The sequence below is a fragment of the Eurosta solidaginis genome, chromosome 3 (genome assembly GCF_040869045.1).
Source record: "Eurosta solidaginis isolate ZX-2024a chromosome 3, ASM4086904v1, whole genome shotgun sequence".
NCBI classification, from domain to species: Eukaryota; Metazoa; Arthropoda; class Insecta; order Diptera; family Tephritidae; genus Eurosta; species Eurosta solidaginis.
The window spans coordinates 175,741,218-175,760,041 of record NC_090321.1 but is presented as its reverse complement, the minus strand read 5'-3'; the positions used below and the strand labels follow the sequence as shown (position 1 = coordinate 175,760,041).

The 18,824-nt window shown below is 38.2% G+C and overlaps 1 protein-coding gene across 7 annotated transcripts in view; it reads left to right on the top strand.

Annotated features, from left to right (window-relative positions):
- Lapsyn (Leucine-rich repeat activity-regulated protein at synapses) overlaps nt 1-18,824 on the top strand; it is a 142,168-nt gene that overhangs the window by 81,423 nt on the left and 41,921 nt on the right. For all 7 annotated transcript variants that reach the window (XM_067773970.1, XM_067773967.1, XM_067773964.1 and 4 more), the window contains 3 exons: nt 7,353-7,472; nt 7,959-8,049; nt 13,052-13,237. In XM_067773970.1, the coding sequence (XP_067630071.1) occupies nt 7,353-7,472; nt 7,959-8,049; nt 13,052-13,237 (397 nt within the window). The remainder of the gene's footprint in view (nt 1-7,352; nt 7,473-7,958; nt 8,050-13,051; nt 13,238-18,824) is intronic.

Below are 18,824 nucleotides of genomic sequence, written 5' to 3'. Positions count from 1 at the left end.
ATTCGGCTTAAAAATTGCACATGTAACAACTAAGTTGGCGGCCACCGTGGTGTGATGATAGCGTGCTCCGTCTATCACACCGTATGCCCTGGGTTCGCACCCCGGGCAAAGCAACATCAAAATTTTAGAAATAAGGTTTTTCAATTAGAAGAACATTTTTCTAAGCGGGGTCGCCCCTCGGCAGTGTTTGGCAAGCGCTCCGGGTGTATTTCTGCCATGAAAAGCTCTCAGTGAAAACTCATCTGCCGGAGTCGGCATAAAACATGTAGGTCCCGTCCGGCCAATTTGTAGGGAAAATCAAGAGGAACACGACGCAAATTGGAAGAGAAGCTCGGCCTTAGATCTCTTCGGAGGTTATCGCGCCTTACATTTATTTATTTTTATATTTCAAGTTAGATCGAACTACACATGGGGTGCAAAACAAATTCAAAATCGGTTCAGTAGTGAGTCCATCGGGAACAAACATAGTGACACGTGATTTTTATATATTAAGATATGAAACTGGCATAAGCGGTTGTAAGCAATAAGGAATACTGGTTTTGCTCCGGTTAGATAAACCTTATAGAAAGGTACATCATACGCCTTATAATAACACCTTATTTCAGGCTTTTTTACTACAAATAAGCCTTATCAATAAGGTTAATAACAATAAAATATAAATGTTGTCTAAACTTAAACGGGGTAATGATAAATAAAACCCAACTTTCGTCTATAAATTTTCGTAATTTAAAAAAAAACAAATTTTTCTAGGCTAGCCGAACCACTGCCGTATTTTAATGTTACTTGTCCCGTAAATTGATCATGGGAACTGAAAATGAGTTTTCAATTATAGATTACCACTTTATACTTAAATAAAATTTTGATTACAAAGACTAATAAAGGAATTCAAGTCAGATGGTGTCTTCTTCTAAGTCCTATGCAAGCCAAATTTTGTATATACAATAAGACATATAATTAGGTTAAAATTTGGCATACTGTTCATTGTTCTACCTGATTCCTAAACCTATAATAAGGTGGTCCTTGGCGGCCACCGTGGTGTGATGGTAGCGTGCTCCGCCTACCACACCGTATGCCCTGGGTTGACACCCCGGGCAAAGCAACATCATAAAACATGTAGGTCCCGTCCGGCCGATTTGTAGGGAAAATCAATAGGAGCACGACGCAAATTGGAAGAGAAGCTCGGCCTTAGATCTCTTCGGAGGTTATCGCGCCTTACATTTTTTATACTCAGTTGAGCAGAGCTCACAGAGTATATTAAGTTTGATTGGATAACGGTTGGTTGTACATATATAAAGGAATCGAGATAGATATAGACTTCCATATATCAAAATAATCAGGATCAAAAAAAAATTTGATTGAGCCATGTCCGTCCGTCCGTCCGTCCGTCCGTCCGTCCGTCCGTCCGTCCGTCCGTTAACACGATAACTTGAGTAAATTTTGAGGTATCTTGATGAAATTTGGTATGTAGGTTCCTGAGCACTCATCTCAGATCGCTATTTAAAATGAACGATATCGGACTATAACCACGCCCACTTTTTCGATATCGAAAATTTCGAAAAATCGAAAAAGTGCGATAATTCATTACAAAAGACAGATAAAGCGACGAAACTTGGTAGATGAGTTGAACTTATGACGCAAAATATAAAATTAGTAAAATTTTGGACAATGGGCGTGGCACCGCCCACTTTTTAAAGAAGGTAATTTAAAACTTTTGCAAGCTGTAATTTGGCAGTCGTTGAAGATATCATGATGTAATTTGGCAGGAACGTTACCCTTATTACTGTATGTACGCTTAATAAAAATTAGCAAAATCGGAGAAGGACCACGCCCACTTTTAAAAAAAAAATTTTTTTAAAGTAAAATTTTAACAAAAAATTTAATATCTTTACATTATATAAGTAAATTATGTCAAGATTCAACTCCAGTAATGATATGGTGCAACAAAATACAAAAATAAAAGAAAATTTAAAAATGGGCGTGGCTCCGCCCTTTTTCATTTAATTTGTCTAGGATACTTTTAATGCCATAAATCGAACAAAAATTAACCAATCCTTTTGAAATTTGGTAGGGGCATAGATTTTATGGCTTTAACTGTTTTCTGTGAAAATGGGCGAAATCGGTTGATGCCACGCCCAGTTTTTATACACAGTCGTCCGTCTGTCCTTCCGCATGGCCGTTAACACGATAACTTGAGCAAAAATCGATATATCTTTACTAAACTCAGTTAACGTACTTATCTGAACCCACTTTACCTTGGTATGAAAAATGAACGATATCGGACTATGACCACGCCCACTTTTTCGATATCGAAAATTGCGAAAAATGAAAAAAATGCCATAATTCTATACCAAATACGAAAAAAGGGATGAAACATGGTAAGGTAATTGGATTGTTTTATTGACGCGAAATATAACTTTAGAAAAAACTTTATAAAATGGTTGTGACACCTACCATATTAAGTAGAAGAAAATGAAAAAGTTCTGCAGGGCGAAATAAAACACCCTTAAAATCTTGCCAGGTATTACATATATAAATAAATTAGCGGTATCCAACCGATAATGTTCTGGGTCACCCTAGTCCACATTTTGGTCGATATCTGGAAAACGCCTTCACATATACAACTACCACCACTCCCTTTTAAAACTCTCATTAACACCTTTCTTTTGATACCCATATTGTACAAACAAATTCTAGGGTCACCCCTGGTCCACCTTTATGGCGATATCTCGAAAAGGCGTACACCTATAGAACTATGCCCTACACCCTTTTAAAATACTCATTAACACCTTTCTTTTGATACCTATATTGTACAAACAAATTCTAGGGTCACCCCTGGTCCACCTTTATGGCGATATCTCGAAACGGCGTCCACCTATGGAACTAAGGATTACTCCCTTTTAAAATACTCATTAATACCTTTAATTTGATATCCATATCGTACAAACGCATTCTAGAGTCACCCCTGGTCCACCTTTATGGCGATATTTCGAAAAGGCGACCACCTATACAACAACCATCACTCCCTTTTAAAATCCTCATTAATACCTTTAATTTGATATCCATATCGTACAAACACATTCTAGAGTCACCCCTGGTCCACTTTTATGGCGATATTTCGAAACGGCATCCACCTATAGAACTAAGGCCCACTCCCTTTTAAAATACTCATTAACACCTTTCTTTTGATACCCATATTGTACAAACAAATTCTAGGGTCACCCCTGGTCCACCTTTATGGCGATATCTCGAAACGGCGTCCACCTATGGAACTAAGGATTACTCCCTTTTAAAATACTCATTAACACCTTTCATTTGATACCCATATCATACAAACGCATTCTAGAGTCACCCCTGGTCCACCTTTATGACGATATCTCGAAACGGCGTCCACCTATAGAACTACGGCCCACTCCCTTTTAAAATACTCATTAACACCTTTCGTTTGATGCCCATATTGTGCAAACGCATTCTAGAGTCACCCCTGGTCCATCTTTACGGCGATATCTCGAAAAGGCGTCCATCTATAGAACTTAGGTCCACGCCATTTTAAAATACTCATTAATACCTTTCATTTGATACCCATATCGTACAAACGCATTCTAGAGTCAACCCTGATCCACCTTTATGGCTATATCCCTAAATGGCGTCCACCTATAGAACTATGGCGCACTCCCTCATAAATTACTCTTTAATGCCTTTCATTTGATACACATGTCATACAAACACATTCCAGGGTTTCCCTCGGTTCATTTTCCTACATGGTTATTTTCCCTTATGTTGTCACCATAGCTCTCAACTGAGTATGTAATGTTCGGTTACACCCGAACTTAACCTTCCTTACTTGTTTTTTTTTAATAAGGTCCTAATATAGCAAGTTGTATCTTATATAAACGGCTTATGTGCATTAATCCTATTTTATTTGTTCTATAATCCTTATAATAAGGTTGTTATATTCTAGCTAATGCGCTATTATGATACCTTAAGTAAGCCTTTCTTATATGGTCTACAAGCCTTATTTATGGCGGCCGCCGTTGTGTGGTGTTACCTCACCGAAGATCATGGTTGCAAGTACCGGGCAAAGCAACATCAAAAATATAGAAAAAATTTTTTTCAATTAGAATAAAAGTCTTTCCAAGCGGGGTCACCTCTCAGCAGTGATTTTTTATGCGTGAAAACTCATATGCTGTTCGGAGTTGGCGTAAAGCATATAGGTCCCATCCCGCCAAATTGTAGGAAACATTAAAAGGAGCACGACGCAAATTGGAAGAGAAGCGTGGCCTAAGAAAATGCATTGCAGTAATTTCATTTCTCCACTATCACTCAGCTGAGTGAAATAAAAATTAAATTATTGGAAGTTTTCTGGCACCTCTGAAATGAGTGAAGGAAACATTTTGTGCACTAAGATTAAAATATATTTATTACTAGCTTTTACATTTTAGTGAAAATTTTTTCAGCTTCACTTCCACTACAGCTGAGTGAGGGTGATATTTTTTGCATTACCACTCAACTGTGAGTACCTGATGACATAGGACATAAAAATAAGGAGTAATATAAGGAATATGCCATACAGCTAACATTACCATAAGCCTTTTGAGGTCCTTCTATAAGGTTCAAATTTTTGGAGATCTACTTGCAAATATGTACATTGATCCCCATATAATAATACATACAAAACTAGCTAACGGGGCAAGCGTTGGTCCTATTCGAAAATAAGCTTGCCTACATTTAAAAAAGTATTTTGCGCGTCTCTTTTCTCCATCTCTTTTCCTCTACAACAGCTAACAGCTAAAGACTTCGTTTAGCTGGGAGTATACGTATATCCGAATATCCGGATATCCACCCGGGTTATTCCGGAAGCATGGATATCCGGCTAGTATTCATTTGTGAAAATATTTGGATATCCGGATTAATACAGATCCGGACACACCAATAATTTGTTTATCAGGATAGTTGAAAAATCCGTATGAAACTCCCAGCCTACTTGGAGCAATAAAGCAAATAATGTCAACCTAGAAATCCATTGAAGAGTAGTATTTGTTAACAAGTGCTACAATTGATTGAGTGGACAAATGAAAAGAAAATATAAACATACATACCTTGGTACTTTTCGCGGATCGTCGTGCTACATATGTAGAGCAGAAGAACGGATCTTGTCAGATGTTGTTGTAGCGATACGAACACACCTCGGAGGCCTTGGAGAGTGTTATCGATGTTGATGGCCATTTGTCGAACGCAGATTCGATACGTTCCGGTAACAAACACCATTAAGGTTCTAGCCCGACCATCTCGGGAACGATTTGGTATGACCGCATGAAACCTTCTGGGCCAATCCGCCCTCACACCCCTAGGTCCATGAGGATTTCGGGGTCGCCAGAGCCTCGGCTGTTAAAGAAACATGATTCGCTACGGGTAGAAAGGTTGACCATTGGGTTGGGGAAGTGATATATTGTGCGGGCAACCCCTTGTAAGGTTTGCGCTATACAACCCCTTGAATCAATTTGGTATTTGAGTCGCCTCTTACGACAGCCATACTTGCCGCGGGTACATTCTAAGCCCCCCCAACCCGCTGGGGCTGATATTGTCAGATGAGGCAGTTCTAAACTTTAGAATTTAAAGTATTGGAAAGAAAATGTCTGCGAAAAATTTATAAAGTGAACTTTTAATTGCCTGGAACATGGCATATCTCTTTTTTCTAGAGTTATTTATAACCAATTTGATGCTCAATGAAAACATAAACCTATCCTGCCTGCTACTGACGTCGGACTTCGATTCTTTGGATTTCAGTCGAATCTCTCGACAGGCATGCCGATATCGATATGTAAAGTATCCATACGGTACTCATATCAAGTATTGCTTTACAAGTATCGGGTACCCGTTAATATCGAATCAAGAAGACTCGATACTCAAAGTATCGATACTAAGTTGATGAGACAAATGCGCGCATCAATAATAAACCCTGAAATTAGATCTCAATATCTCTTTGCCTTTGTAAAATACTTTTTGCAATAAGGCTGAATGTACAAAGAACGCTCTGCCAAGAGCCTTAACTTTGCCATAAGAGTCCTCAACTTCTCAAATCGTTTTACGTTTAATAAGTTTTGTACAGCAATACGGAGTCCAAACTATAAAAACTCATCTATCAAAGCGAAGCACTGAGCAAAGCGTTCTATGTAAATCCGGCATATAAATGATGAATAGTAACTTTGATTGTGAAGTTAATTGTTAAAACAACTAACTGAACAACTAAAAATTCTTCATTGCAAAATTTATTCCGATTCGCGAAAAACTTGTTTCTTATTGAAAAAACATGCTTCTAAATTTTTGATGTTGCTTTGGCGGGGAATGAACGCAGGATCTTCGGCGAGGTAGGCGGAGCACGCTACCAATACAGCGGCCGCCGATTTGTTGAAGTATCGTATCGAAACTCGTTTCCCTAGACATGCTTTAACGCGGAAATATTCAAAACCCGTTAACCCTCTTAGGCCTAGAAAGCTTCATGATGATTTGGTTGCGAACTTTAGAAGCCCCTAGAAGACAAAGATATACATACTGTAACGAATTTTGGGGAAATCCTAATTATCTTACACCTTCTGCTAACGTTCGAATCGCTAAACTGTTGAATAAATCATTTCAATATTCAGTATTACAAACTGGTCTTTATTTAGATTACTTTGGTAGTAGCACTTTACAATTATACTTCAGAACCAATAGCGTGTTTAAATCAAAACTAACTCGTTATTACTCAGCTTGCGCTGCTTTTATACTCTGTGTTTCCCCGTTCACCTATTTCTCCTAAAGTCTAGTAATTTCGCTAACAGTTGTAGCTCATGCCTGGTGAGTTATCAGCTATATACATGTATATCTGTAGTCCACGCCTCTCCCATAGTCATTTGCGTGTGTATGTGTGAGTAACTACTTCGGCTGATAACTACATATTTGTGTATGAGATATCTCTTCGTCGCCTTCTACATAAGAGTGGCTGCCTTATTGTTGTTGTGCATTTATTTAGTAGCAGCTTAGTGATGCTAATATTCGTCACAATACATACATATGTTCATTGTTTTTTTTATAACATGAGGACAGATTTGTTCTGAGATGTATCAATTTCTTTACTCGGGAAAATCCCGAAGGTGGGGAAAATGTGCATTTTGAAACGGAATTCCGTTAGGGTTTCCACTTTCCATAGTCGATTTAAAAAAACAAAAAACAGCGATATTTTTACAACTCTAGGTTCAATACTATCGAGCTGAAAGCCTCATTGTAGCAACAATGTATATATTTGTATCAGTGTGAAAATAAATTAAATGAAACGGTTTATTGCTTAAATATTAAAATTGTATTGTTTTTAATAGGAGATTGATCTGTCAAATAACGCGCTAGTCACAATACCGTTGGAAATTTTTCAATTACCCTCGCTGCGCAATCTCTACGTTGATAGCAATGAGCTTTTCAATTTGGAACGCGATTTGCAGGTTCGTATACATTTCACACATATTTATAATTCTTTGACCAAATTTGTAATTTCCCTGCAAAAATCGCGAGTACTCCATGCATGCATGTATGGAGTACTCGCTATGGACCAGCCGAGTACTCCAAAATTAACCACAATTCATACAAAAAATATGGTCCAGTTAACATTGCGATGTCCTAGGACTGGACCATATACTCCAGCTTCGCATTACATCAGAGTAATCCATGGGGTATCCACAGTCCAATAAACATCGTGTAGTGATTACAATCATTAAAAACGAGCAATGATCGGCTTACAATGTGTTCGTGTGGAAACATGAGTTGGTCCATTGCTGCATTACAGTGGAGTATAATGGTAAGTACTCCAGTGGACCACATGATCCAACGATTTTTGCAGGGTTATTATCACATACTTTTTACATATGTACATACACTGGTATGTTTGTTTTGGGTTTCTAATAAAAAAATGTATTCTATCTTTATTTAAGGGCCTTGATACACCAATACAAGCACCGTTGGAATACTTAAATGTAGCCGATTGTGGTTTAGAAAGCCTACCCAATTTGGGTGTTCTGCCAAGTGAGTACATAAATAAATACATATATGTACAAGTCAACAGGCCTTGATCTGTTATGAAAATAGGATTTCAGTTTTTATACTCAGTTGAGCAGAGCTCACAGAGTATATTAACTTTGATTGGATAACGGTTGGTTGTACAGGTATAAAGGAATCGAGATAGATATAGACTTCCATATATCAAAATCATCAGTATCGAAAAAAAATTCGATTGAGCCATGTCCGTCCGTCCGTCCGTCCGTCCGTCTGTCCGTTAACACGATAACTTGAGTAAATTTTGAGGTATCTTGATGAAATTTGGTATGTAGGTCCCTGGGCACTCATCTCAGATCGCTATTTAAAATGAACGATATCGGACAATAACCACGCCCACATTTTCTATATCGAAAATTTCGAAAAATCGAAAAAGTGCGATAATTCCTTACCAAATACGGATAAAGCGATGAAACTTGGTAGGTGAGTTGAACTTATGACGCAGAATAGAAAACTAGTAAAATTTTGGACAATGGGCGTGGCACCGCCCACTTTTAAAAGAAGGTAATTTAGAAGTTTTGCAAGCTGTAATTTGGCAGTCGTTGAAGATATTATGATGAAATTTGGCAGGAACGTTACACTTATTACTATATGCCTGTTTAATAAAAATTAGCAAAATCGGAGAACGACCACGCCCACTTTAAAAAAATTTTTTTTTTTTAATTCAAATTTTAAAAGAAAAGTTAATATCTTTACAGTATATAAGTAAATTATGTCAAATTTTCAAAATGGGCGTAGCTCCGCCCTTTTTTCATTTCATTTTCTAGGATACTTTTAATGCCATAAGTCGAACAAAAATTTACCAATCCTTGTGAAATTTGGTAGAGGCTTAGACTCTAGAACGATAACTGTTTTCTGTGAAAAAGGGCGAAATCGGTTGAAGCCACGCCCAGTTTTTATAAACAGTCGACCGTCTGTCCTTCCGCTCGGCCGTTAACACGATAACTTGAGCAAAAATCGATATATCTTTACTAAACTCAGTTGACGTACTTATCTGAACTCACTTTGTATTGGTGTAAAAAATGGCCGAAATCCGACTATGACCACGCCCACTTTTCGATATCGAAAATTACGAAAAATGAAAAAAATGCCATAATTATATACCAAATACGAAAAAAGGGATAAAACATGGTAATTGTATTGGTCTATTGACGCAAAATATAAATTTAGAAAAAAACTTGGTAAAATGGGTGTGACACCTACCATATTAAGTAGAAGAAAATGAAATCAAAAGCCCTTGGAATCTTGGAAGGAATATTGTTCGTGGTATTACATATATAAATAAATTAGCAGTACCCGACAGATGATGTTCTGGATCACCCTGGTCCACATTTTGGTCGATATCTCGAAAACGCCTTCACATATACAACTAAGGGCCACTCCCTTTTAAAACCCTCATTAATACCTTTAATTTGATACCCATATCGTACAAACACATTCTAGAGTCACCCCTGGTCCACGTTTATGGCGATATCTCGAAAAGGCGTCCACATAAAGAACTAAGGCCCACTCCTTTTTAAAATACTCATTAACACCTTTCATTTGATACCCATATCGTACAAACAAATTCTAGAGTCGCCCCTGGTCCACCTTTATGGCGATATTTCGAAAAGGCGTCCACCTTAAGAACTAAGGCCCACGCCCTTTTAAAATACTCATTAACACCTTTCATTTGATACCCATATCGTACAAACAAATTCTAGAGTCACCCCTGGTCCACGTTTATGGCGATATCTCGAAAAGACATCCACCTATAGAACTAAGGCCCACGCCCTTTTAAAATACTCATTAACACCTTTCATTTGATACCCATATAGTACAAACAAATTCTAGAGTCACCCCTGGTCCACGTTTATGGCGACATCTCGAAAAGCCGTCCACATATAGAACTAAGGCCCACTCCTTTTTAAAATACTCATTAACACCTTTCATTTGATACCCATATCGTACAAACAAATTCTAGAGTCACCCCTGGTCCACCTTTATGGCGATATTTCGAAAAGGCGTCCACCTATAGAACTAAGGCGCACGCGCTTTTAAAATACTCATTAACACCTTTCATTTGATACCCATATCGTACAAACAAATTCTAGAGTCACCCCTGGTCCACCTTTATGGCGATATCTCGAAAAGGCGTCCACCTATAGAACTAAGGCCCACGCCCTTTTAAAATACTCATTAACATCTTTCATTTGATACCCATATTATACAAACGCATTCTAGAGTCACACCTGGTCCACTTTTATAACGATATTCCGAAAAGGCGTCCACCTATAGAACTAAGGCCCACTCCCTTTTAAAACACTATTTAAAACCTTTCGTTTGATACCCATATTGTACAAACGCATTCTAGAGTCAACCCTGGTCCACTTTTATAACGATATTCCGAAAAGGCGTCCACCTATAGAACTAAGGCTCACTCCCTTTCAAAATACTCATTAACATCTTTCATTTGATACCCATATAGTACAAACAAATTCTAGAGTCACCCCTGGTCCACCTTTATGGCGATATTTCGAAAAGGCGTCCACCTATAGAACTAAGGACCACGCCCTTTTAAAAAACTCATTAACACCTTTCATTTGATACCCATATCGTACAAACAAATTCTAGAGTCACCCCTGGTCCACCTTTATGGCGACATCTCGAAAAGGCGTCCACCTATAGAACTAAGGCCCACGCCCTTTTAAAATACTCATTAACATCTTTCATTTGATACCCATATTATACAAACGCATTCTAGAGTCACCCCTGGTCCACTTTTATAACGATATTCCGAAAAGGCGTCCACCTATAGAACTAAGCCCCACTCCCTTTCAAAATACTCATAAACACCTTTCATTTGATACCCATATAGTACAAACAAATTCTAGAGTCACCCCTGGTCCACCTTTATGGCGATATCTCGAAACGGAGTCTATCTATAGAACTTAGGCCCACGCCCTTTTAAAATACTCATTAATACCTTTCATTTGATACCCATATCGTACAAAATAAATTCTAGAGTCACCCCTGGTCCACCTTTATGGCGATATCTCGAAAAGGCGTCCACCTATAGAACTTAGGCCCACTCCCTTTTAAAATTATCATTAACACATTTCATTTGATACCCATATCGTACAAACAAATTCTAGAGTCAGGCCTGGTCCAACTTTATGGCGATATCCCTAAATGACGTCCATCTATAGAACTATGGTCCACTTTCTCTTAAAATACTCTTTAATACCTTCCATTTGATACCCATATCGTACAAACACATTCCAGGGTTACCCTAGGTTCTTTTTACAACATGGTGATTTTCCCTTACTTTGTCTCCACAGCTCTCAACTGAGTATGTAATGTTCGGTTACACCCGAACTTAGCCTCCTTACTTGTTTATTATTAATTTGTAGTAGCTATGTATGTATGTATATAGAGCAGCACATAAAATTAGTTTCAATGGCACGACCACTCACAAAGTGTCATCAAAATCCTCTAACGGGAGTCCAAGGAAACTGGCAGTTGCAACAGGGGCGGACCATAGGAAGATTGGTGTTAGAGGCGTAGGTTCTACAATATTCGATACAATGGAAAAGATGGTTGGTGTCATGTGGGGACGCATCTCATGCAGGACATACATTACGTATGTCGGGGTTGATTCTGAACACGTAAGAGTTTAACCTGTTGCAGTATCCAGAACGAAGTTTGACCAGGTTAACTCGTGTCTCCGTTGGTAGTTGCCGGATCTCATCATATTGCTTATGGAGATGTTCCCTTAGGGTATCCTGGTTTTTGATAGTTTAGCAAAAACTGCCTTTTCAGTGTTTCGTTGTGCTCATTAATTTTGAGCTCCATGGCCTCACTATGTAGGTTGTGTTCAGGGGTCATAAGAAGACATTCCGTGGCAGTTCTCTTCTTTAAATTACGTAAGCTAAACGGCGCAACGATTAATCTCTCGCCTGGAGCCAAATATTTTGCTATTGTACTCGACTCCAAATTAACCTCGAAAAGCAACCTTGAAGTGAGATCAAAGAAAGCTCTGACGGCATACTTCATCTGTAATAGGGCTTTCGGGAGGAACTGGGGTCTGTCACCGCATATCATCCACGGCATGTTTAAAACAGACATTCGACCGATACTAACGTATGGAGCTCTCGTCTGGTGGAAGGCGATAGACAAAAAGACCAATCAACATACGGTTGAGAAGGTGCAAAGGCTATTATGCATGAGTATGTCAGCCGCGGTGAGCAGCGCACTTTATGAAGGCTTAAACTATTTTTTTTACTTGATGCCTGTGCAAGTGTTCGTGCTCGGATTGGCAGGGAAAGGGGCTCTACGACTAAAAGAATGTGGAAGTCTTGCGAATACGGGCACACGAAGATATTGGATGACATGACACACCGACCATTTCACGGTGGTTTTTGAAACAGATGCAAAACATAAGATATCCTTTAAGAGAGGAATGGGAGGAAGGCCTAGACAGTGATAGAGGCATTACAATCAACATTAATGGCTCGAAAAGGGAACTGGAGTTGGAATGTACTTAAGGCATCTGCAGGAAGATCAATCTTACTGACTTTAAAGGCATTAGAATCCTACGAGATAAAGTCGGATATCGTGTGGAAGTGCCGAGACCCGCTGACTGCCATAAGGCACATATACTTCTCCCTTTGCTGGTTCCCGGGGCACAGCGATATTGTATGGAATGAATTTGCAACAGACGCGCTGTGGACCTACCGAGATGATTGCGAGGTCTCAAGGCTCTTATGCCATGTTTGGATAGGAAAGGAGTTAGCTCTCTTCGCATGCTAAAAAAATCTGCAGAGTATTTACGGGTCTCATCACAGGACATTGCGCTATTGCACCATTGCTCCGACGGTGGCGCATACCAACAAGCTTCCTAATTTGTGGACAAAAATATCTCCTAACCTATAATACATTTAAAGGTATAAAGTTTAAACAATTATTTTACAATTTAATTTTTTTTCTACAGAACTTTGGCAAATAAATGCCTCATCCAACCCATTGACTGAACTCACCATGGACACACTAGCCAATATGTGCAATTTGCGAACGATGGATTTGACGAAAACGGAAATTAATGACTGTGCCTGTCAACAAGTGAATCGATATTTACGTTACGTTGGCGCAAGTGCTAAATTTGTACCAATTTGTATGGGTGAGTAGTGAACGCAAAGTTATTATTATTTTTTATACCTTTCATGAAAATGAAATGGTATATTAATTTCGTCACGAAACCCAAAATTGTAAGTCCTTAAAGGAAAATAGATAGACTCACCATTAAGTATACCGAAATAATCAGGATGAACAGCTGAGTTGATTTAGCCATGTCCGTCTGTCCGTCTGTCTGTTTGTATGCAAACTAGTCCCTCAATTTTTGAGATATCTTGATAAATTTGGTGAGCGGGTGTATTTGGGTGTCCGATTAGACATTTGTCGGAACCGGCCGGATCGGACCACTAAGCATATATCCTCCATACAACCGATTTTTCAGAAAAAGATGATTTTGGTCATATCTTACTCAATTTAACAGATTGAAGCTTCAAACTTCACCATATAATTTCGAGTATTGCACATATTGTTGCCTGAAAAAATTGATGAGATCGGTCGTATATATAGTATATATCCCCCACAACCGATTGTTCAGATAAGAAACTTTTCGTAATGACTGCCCTATTTTAAGAGCTAGAGGCTTCAAATTTCAATGAATGCTTACGTATATAGCATATATTGTTATCTGAAAAAATCATAAAGATCGGTGGTATATATAGTATATAGGTATATGGTGGTATATATAGTATATATATATAATTTTAGCCCCATTTTAACAGCTAGAAGCTTAAAATTTCACCGAATGCTTACGTATATAGCATATATTGTTGTCTGAAAAAATCATAGAGATCGGTTGTATATAGTATATATCTCATACAACCGATTGTTCAGATAAGAAACTTTTCGCAATTTCTACCCCATTTTAACAGCTAGAAGCTTAAAATTTCACCAAATGCTTACGTATGTAGCATATATTGTTGTCTGAAAAAATCATTGAGATCGATGGTATACATAGTATATATCTCATACAACCGATTGTTCAGATAAGAAACTTTGCGCAATTTCTGCCCCGTTTTAACAGCTAGAAGCTTCAAGTTTCACCGAATGCTTACGTATATAGCATATATTGTTGTCTGAAAAAATCATAGAGATCGGTTGTATATATAGTATATATCTCATACAACCGATTGTTCAGATAAGAAACTTTTCGCAATTTATACCCCATTTTAAGAGCTAGAAGCTTAAAATTTCACCAAATGCTTACGTATGTAGCATATATTGTTGTATGAAAAAATCATTGAGATCGATGGTATACATAGTAAATATCTCATACAACCGATTGTTCAGATAAGAAACTTTGCCAATTTCTGCCCCGTTTTAACAGCTAGAAGCTTCAAATTTCATTGAATGCTTACGTATATAGCATATATTGTTGTCTGAAAAAATCATAGAGATCGGTTGTATATATAGTATATATCTCATACAACCGATTGTTCAGATAAGAAACTTTTCGCAATTTCTACCCCATTTTAACAGCTAGAAGCTTAAAATTTCACAAAATGCTTACGTATATAGCATATATTGTTGTTTGAAAAAATCATAGAGATCGGTGGTATATATATTATATACCCCATATAAACTGTAATTTGTGCCCCTTTTTTACGGCTAGAAGCTTCAAAATTCATCAAATTTCATCATGACGTTTACGTCATATATTGTTGAAATACGTGATTCTTAGTCATAGTTTTTACACGCAGACCACAAAAAACCTGAAACTTTGCATCCTCACACAAAGTATCTACCTGTTTTTTATTTTATATTTATCTTAAAAATCGTTTAGGTATGTAGATCTGTTCACTATATATTTCTTATCTTATACATCCCATTATTCGGAGATTACGAACGGGATAAGATTATTGTTCAGCCCCATTCATGAAAGGTATGGAGTCTTCGGCACAGCCGAAGACAGTCCCGTTCTTACTTGTTTTCTTTTTTTTTTAACTAACGGTGTTCCAATTCGAACGTTTCTCGAAATCGGTTCAAAGAGGTTTTCTGCTTTCTTGTAATCGATAAAAAATTTCGATTTAAGTTCGGATAGCAACTGAAACAATTAACTGAAGGTAGCTCAAAAATTGTACTAGGACAGCAAACAACAGTTCATAAGATGTGATGCAAAATCGATTTGAATCCTTTTGTATAAAGCGTTTACATTCTGTGAAGTAATAAATTAAAAAAAAAAAAATATTCAATCAAAAATTGATTTAAATATATTGACATATTTTTCATACCATCACGGCACAGAAAGAGAATTGTCCTCAGCAAGACACCCTTTAAAGATCTTGTAGTAGATTCAAAAATTTCTAAATGTTACTTAGAAAAAGTTTAGCATAGTTTTAGGCATGATGCACAGCGATTCACCATGTTTGATGATGTTAATTATTTTGAATACGCTTTAAAGTCATTAAATTTAAAAAGAAATAAATGTAAGGCGCGATAACCTCCGAAGATATTTTAGGCCGAACTTCTCTTCCAATTTCTATCGTGCTCATTTTAATTTTTTCCACAAATTGGCGGGACGGGACCTACTTGTTATATGTCGACTCCGAACGGCAAGGCAGACGAGTTTTCACTGAGAGCTTTTCATGGCAGAAATACACTCGGAGTGCTTGCCAAACACTGCCGAGGGATGACCCCGCTTAAAAATTTGCTTCTAATTGAAAAACTTGTTTCTAAAATTTTGATGTTGCTTTGCCCAGGGGGCGTGAACCCAGGATCTTCGGTGTGGCAGGCGGAGCACGCTACCATAACACCACCGCGGCCGCCACTCTTTAAATTTACGAATGTAATAAATGAATCTTTTGCACTACCTTACCGAAAGTTTCCAGCATGACGCAATAAAGCAGACAAGTCATTATTACAAAATGCAGTCGAAATTGACAGTACTCGCCCTGTTTTTCTGTTTTAGCGATAAGGACACTCCTCGAAAGCCTTGGGGAATGTTACCGATGTTGATGGTCCTGCCGGTACCCGGTACGTTCCGGTAAAAAGCACCATTAAGGTACTAACCCGGCCATCCCGGGAGCGATTTAGTATGACCACATGAAACCTTCTAAGCCATCACGCCCTCCCACCCCTAGATCCATGGTGAACTTGTGGTCGCCAGAACCCCGGGTGTTTATGAAACAGTCAGGTTGACAATTGGGTTGGATAAGCTATAAATTGCGCTGGCAACCCTTTGAAAGGGTTGCGCTACACATCCCACTTGAAATCTGCAGCTTTGATTTGTTTAATGTCATAAAAAATGCTACATTAATGCCTTTCTGAAATATGATGTTATTTCCTTTTACTGAGAGGAAATGGAAAAATTTTAGTCAACGAAACTGAATGACTGGAATTTCAGGATATTCCATTGTACACAACTAGGGAATAGGGAAAAAGACTTTTGACGTCAATGAGATGATTGACGATCTGGAATGATGTCATGAAATTGCGGATGAGTATTTGGGAGCCTTGTAATACGAAAGCTCGGGGTTATCAGTAAAAGGTGCCAAGACCCAACATTTATCTATGTGAGATAGGCACATGGAGCAGAAAAATGTGGCTGGCGTAAACATATAAAGCGGCAGAGTTGTTACAGCAACGATGCTTAAAAAAATCAGAGCAGAGCTTATAGAAATTCATTGATGACGAAAAAAGTATTATGGGGCTTGTCAGAAGTTTATTTTAAACAGCTCTGGCGGACCCTGGAAACGTTTAGACAAACATGAAATAGCCGTATGATCAAACCCGAAAGACATGGTTTAGACTTTCTCTATCTGTCCACCTGCCTCTCCTCTGGCTAACGCTATTTTTCCTCTCTGATTTCCTCTCCCCTCTGCATTTTCTACTTTACCTTAATCGGCTCATTCAACTTCCCCATACCTTCCCTCCAGCTTTCTCTACCTTTGCTCTGTTTTCTTCTTTCTTTTCTTTCGTGTCCCGTTTCCAATGTGGAGATATATCGAGTTTGGCTTTATTCTGCACAGTACATTATTTAGGTAGCAAAAAATAGCAAAATAGTGCCAAAAATTTTCCCTCCGTACTACTTTAAAGTTCATGACCGGATTATGAGGGCCGCCAAATTTTTGTTGTTGTACTGATGATTTCACCTGTCTGGTTTTACTGCGTCATGGCTTCTAGTAATTTAGGGTTTTCTTATAAATTTAGGTAGCAATTAGGCGAACTCACACCCAGCGTAAAATTGTTTAGTTAAAAAAAATAATGAGTTGCAAAAAGAGTGCATAGAGCTGTCACGAGAAAGGAGAGAAAGTTTGTGGAGCAAGTGGAGCCCTAACGCGAATAATGCCCAACATCAGCGGCCCAGACGAAGCTACCAGTCAGCTATGACCATACGTAATCAGCTCGATAATATTATATGCAGCACCAGCATGGCACCGCTCTAAAATGGCCCACCAGAAAGATATGTACCTAGCAGCCAACCGTATTACTGCTATTCGAATAGCATATGCTTATCGGATGGTGTCCGACGACGCAATCCATGTTTTATCCCGAAAAATTTCAGCAGATCTACTCTCAAGTGAAATGGCCGATCTGTATGGCATTGAAATCGACCGACCATTTGAAGATGTGATGAAAAGCGCAAGGTCACGAACAATAGTTAGGTGGCAAGAACGTTGGGAAGAATAGAGAAAAGGGCGCTGGACTTTTCATGTTAGTTCGGAATATACTAGAATGGTACGAGCGGAAGCACGGCGATGTTGAGTGGGCAGGAGTGTCTATCTACATCTATACAAGTGTAGGATAGAGGAGAACCCATTCTGTTCGCACTTGCCCAACGAATTGGAAAGCGCAGAACATGTAGTGTTTCCCTGCCGTCGTTTTCATGGCGAAAGATTCTCTGTATACGGAGTTTTTGGGGAGGAGCCTTCCATTAGGAATTTAGTTCTCTGAATGTGCAGACAAATAGATTGTTGGACTGCTGTGAGCAAGATGGTCTTTCTAGTTATGACGCAATTGATGTATGCTGAAAAGGAGCGCAGACGTTATGCGGGGTGTGGACTCATCATGACTAGCCTGGTTTCATTTGGTCACTTGAGGGCAGTGCGCTAGCCCAACGTCCAATAAAAAAGGGCGATCACGAATAAAACGGTTACGGATATATTAATGTCAATTTCACACAGAGACTTAATTAAATAATTAGTCAAGTTTTCAACATTAAAGCCCTAATCGAACTCAATCTTCCAAAATACAAATTCTTAATTATCTCATGATTGCTTTATTGAATGCCTAATCGAGTGAAAAATCCAGTCGGTTTTGCTTGGTGCTTCGAATTTTATTGTCAATGTAACAAATGACAATCAAAAATAAATTAATCTTCAATAATTTACGAAAAGAGAAAAACACGAAAAAATTCAAAATTTAATTTTAGCTGCATTTGCTGCAAAAGATAATATGGCTTTTTGCAAAATAGGCACATATTTGGTTAGGTGCAACATTTACGGGTAGTTGCGCATGCATTTTATTTTGATTGTATTTATAGTTAAGAAGGAAACGGCTGCTTTCCATTTTAACTATTTTTTGTAAAAACGAAATATTTTTTTTGGGGCTGCTGACAGATGTTCGCTTAATGAAGCAAAAGGTCCTGTATGAAAAGGGAAACTTAATTATTTCATTAAACAAAATTGTGATTCGAT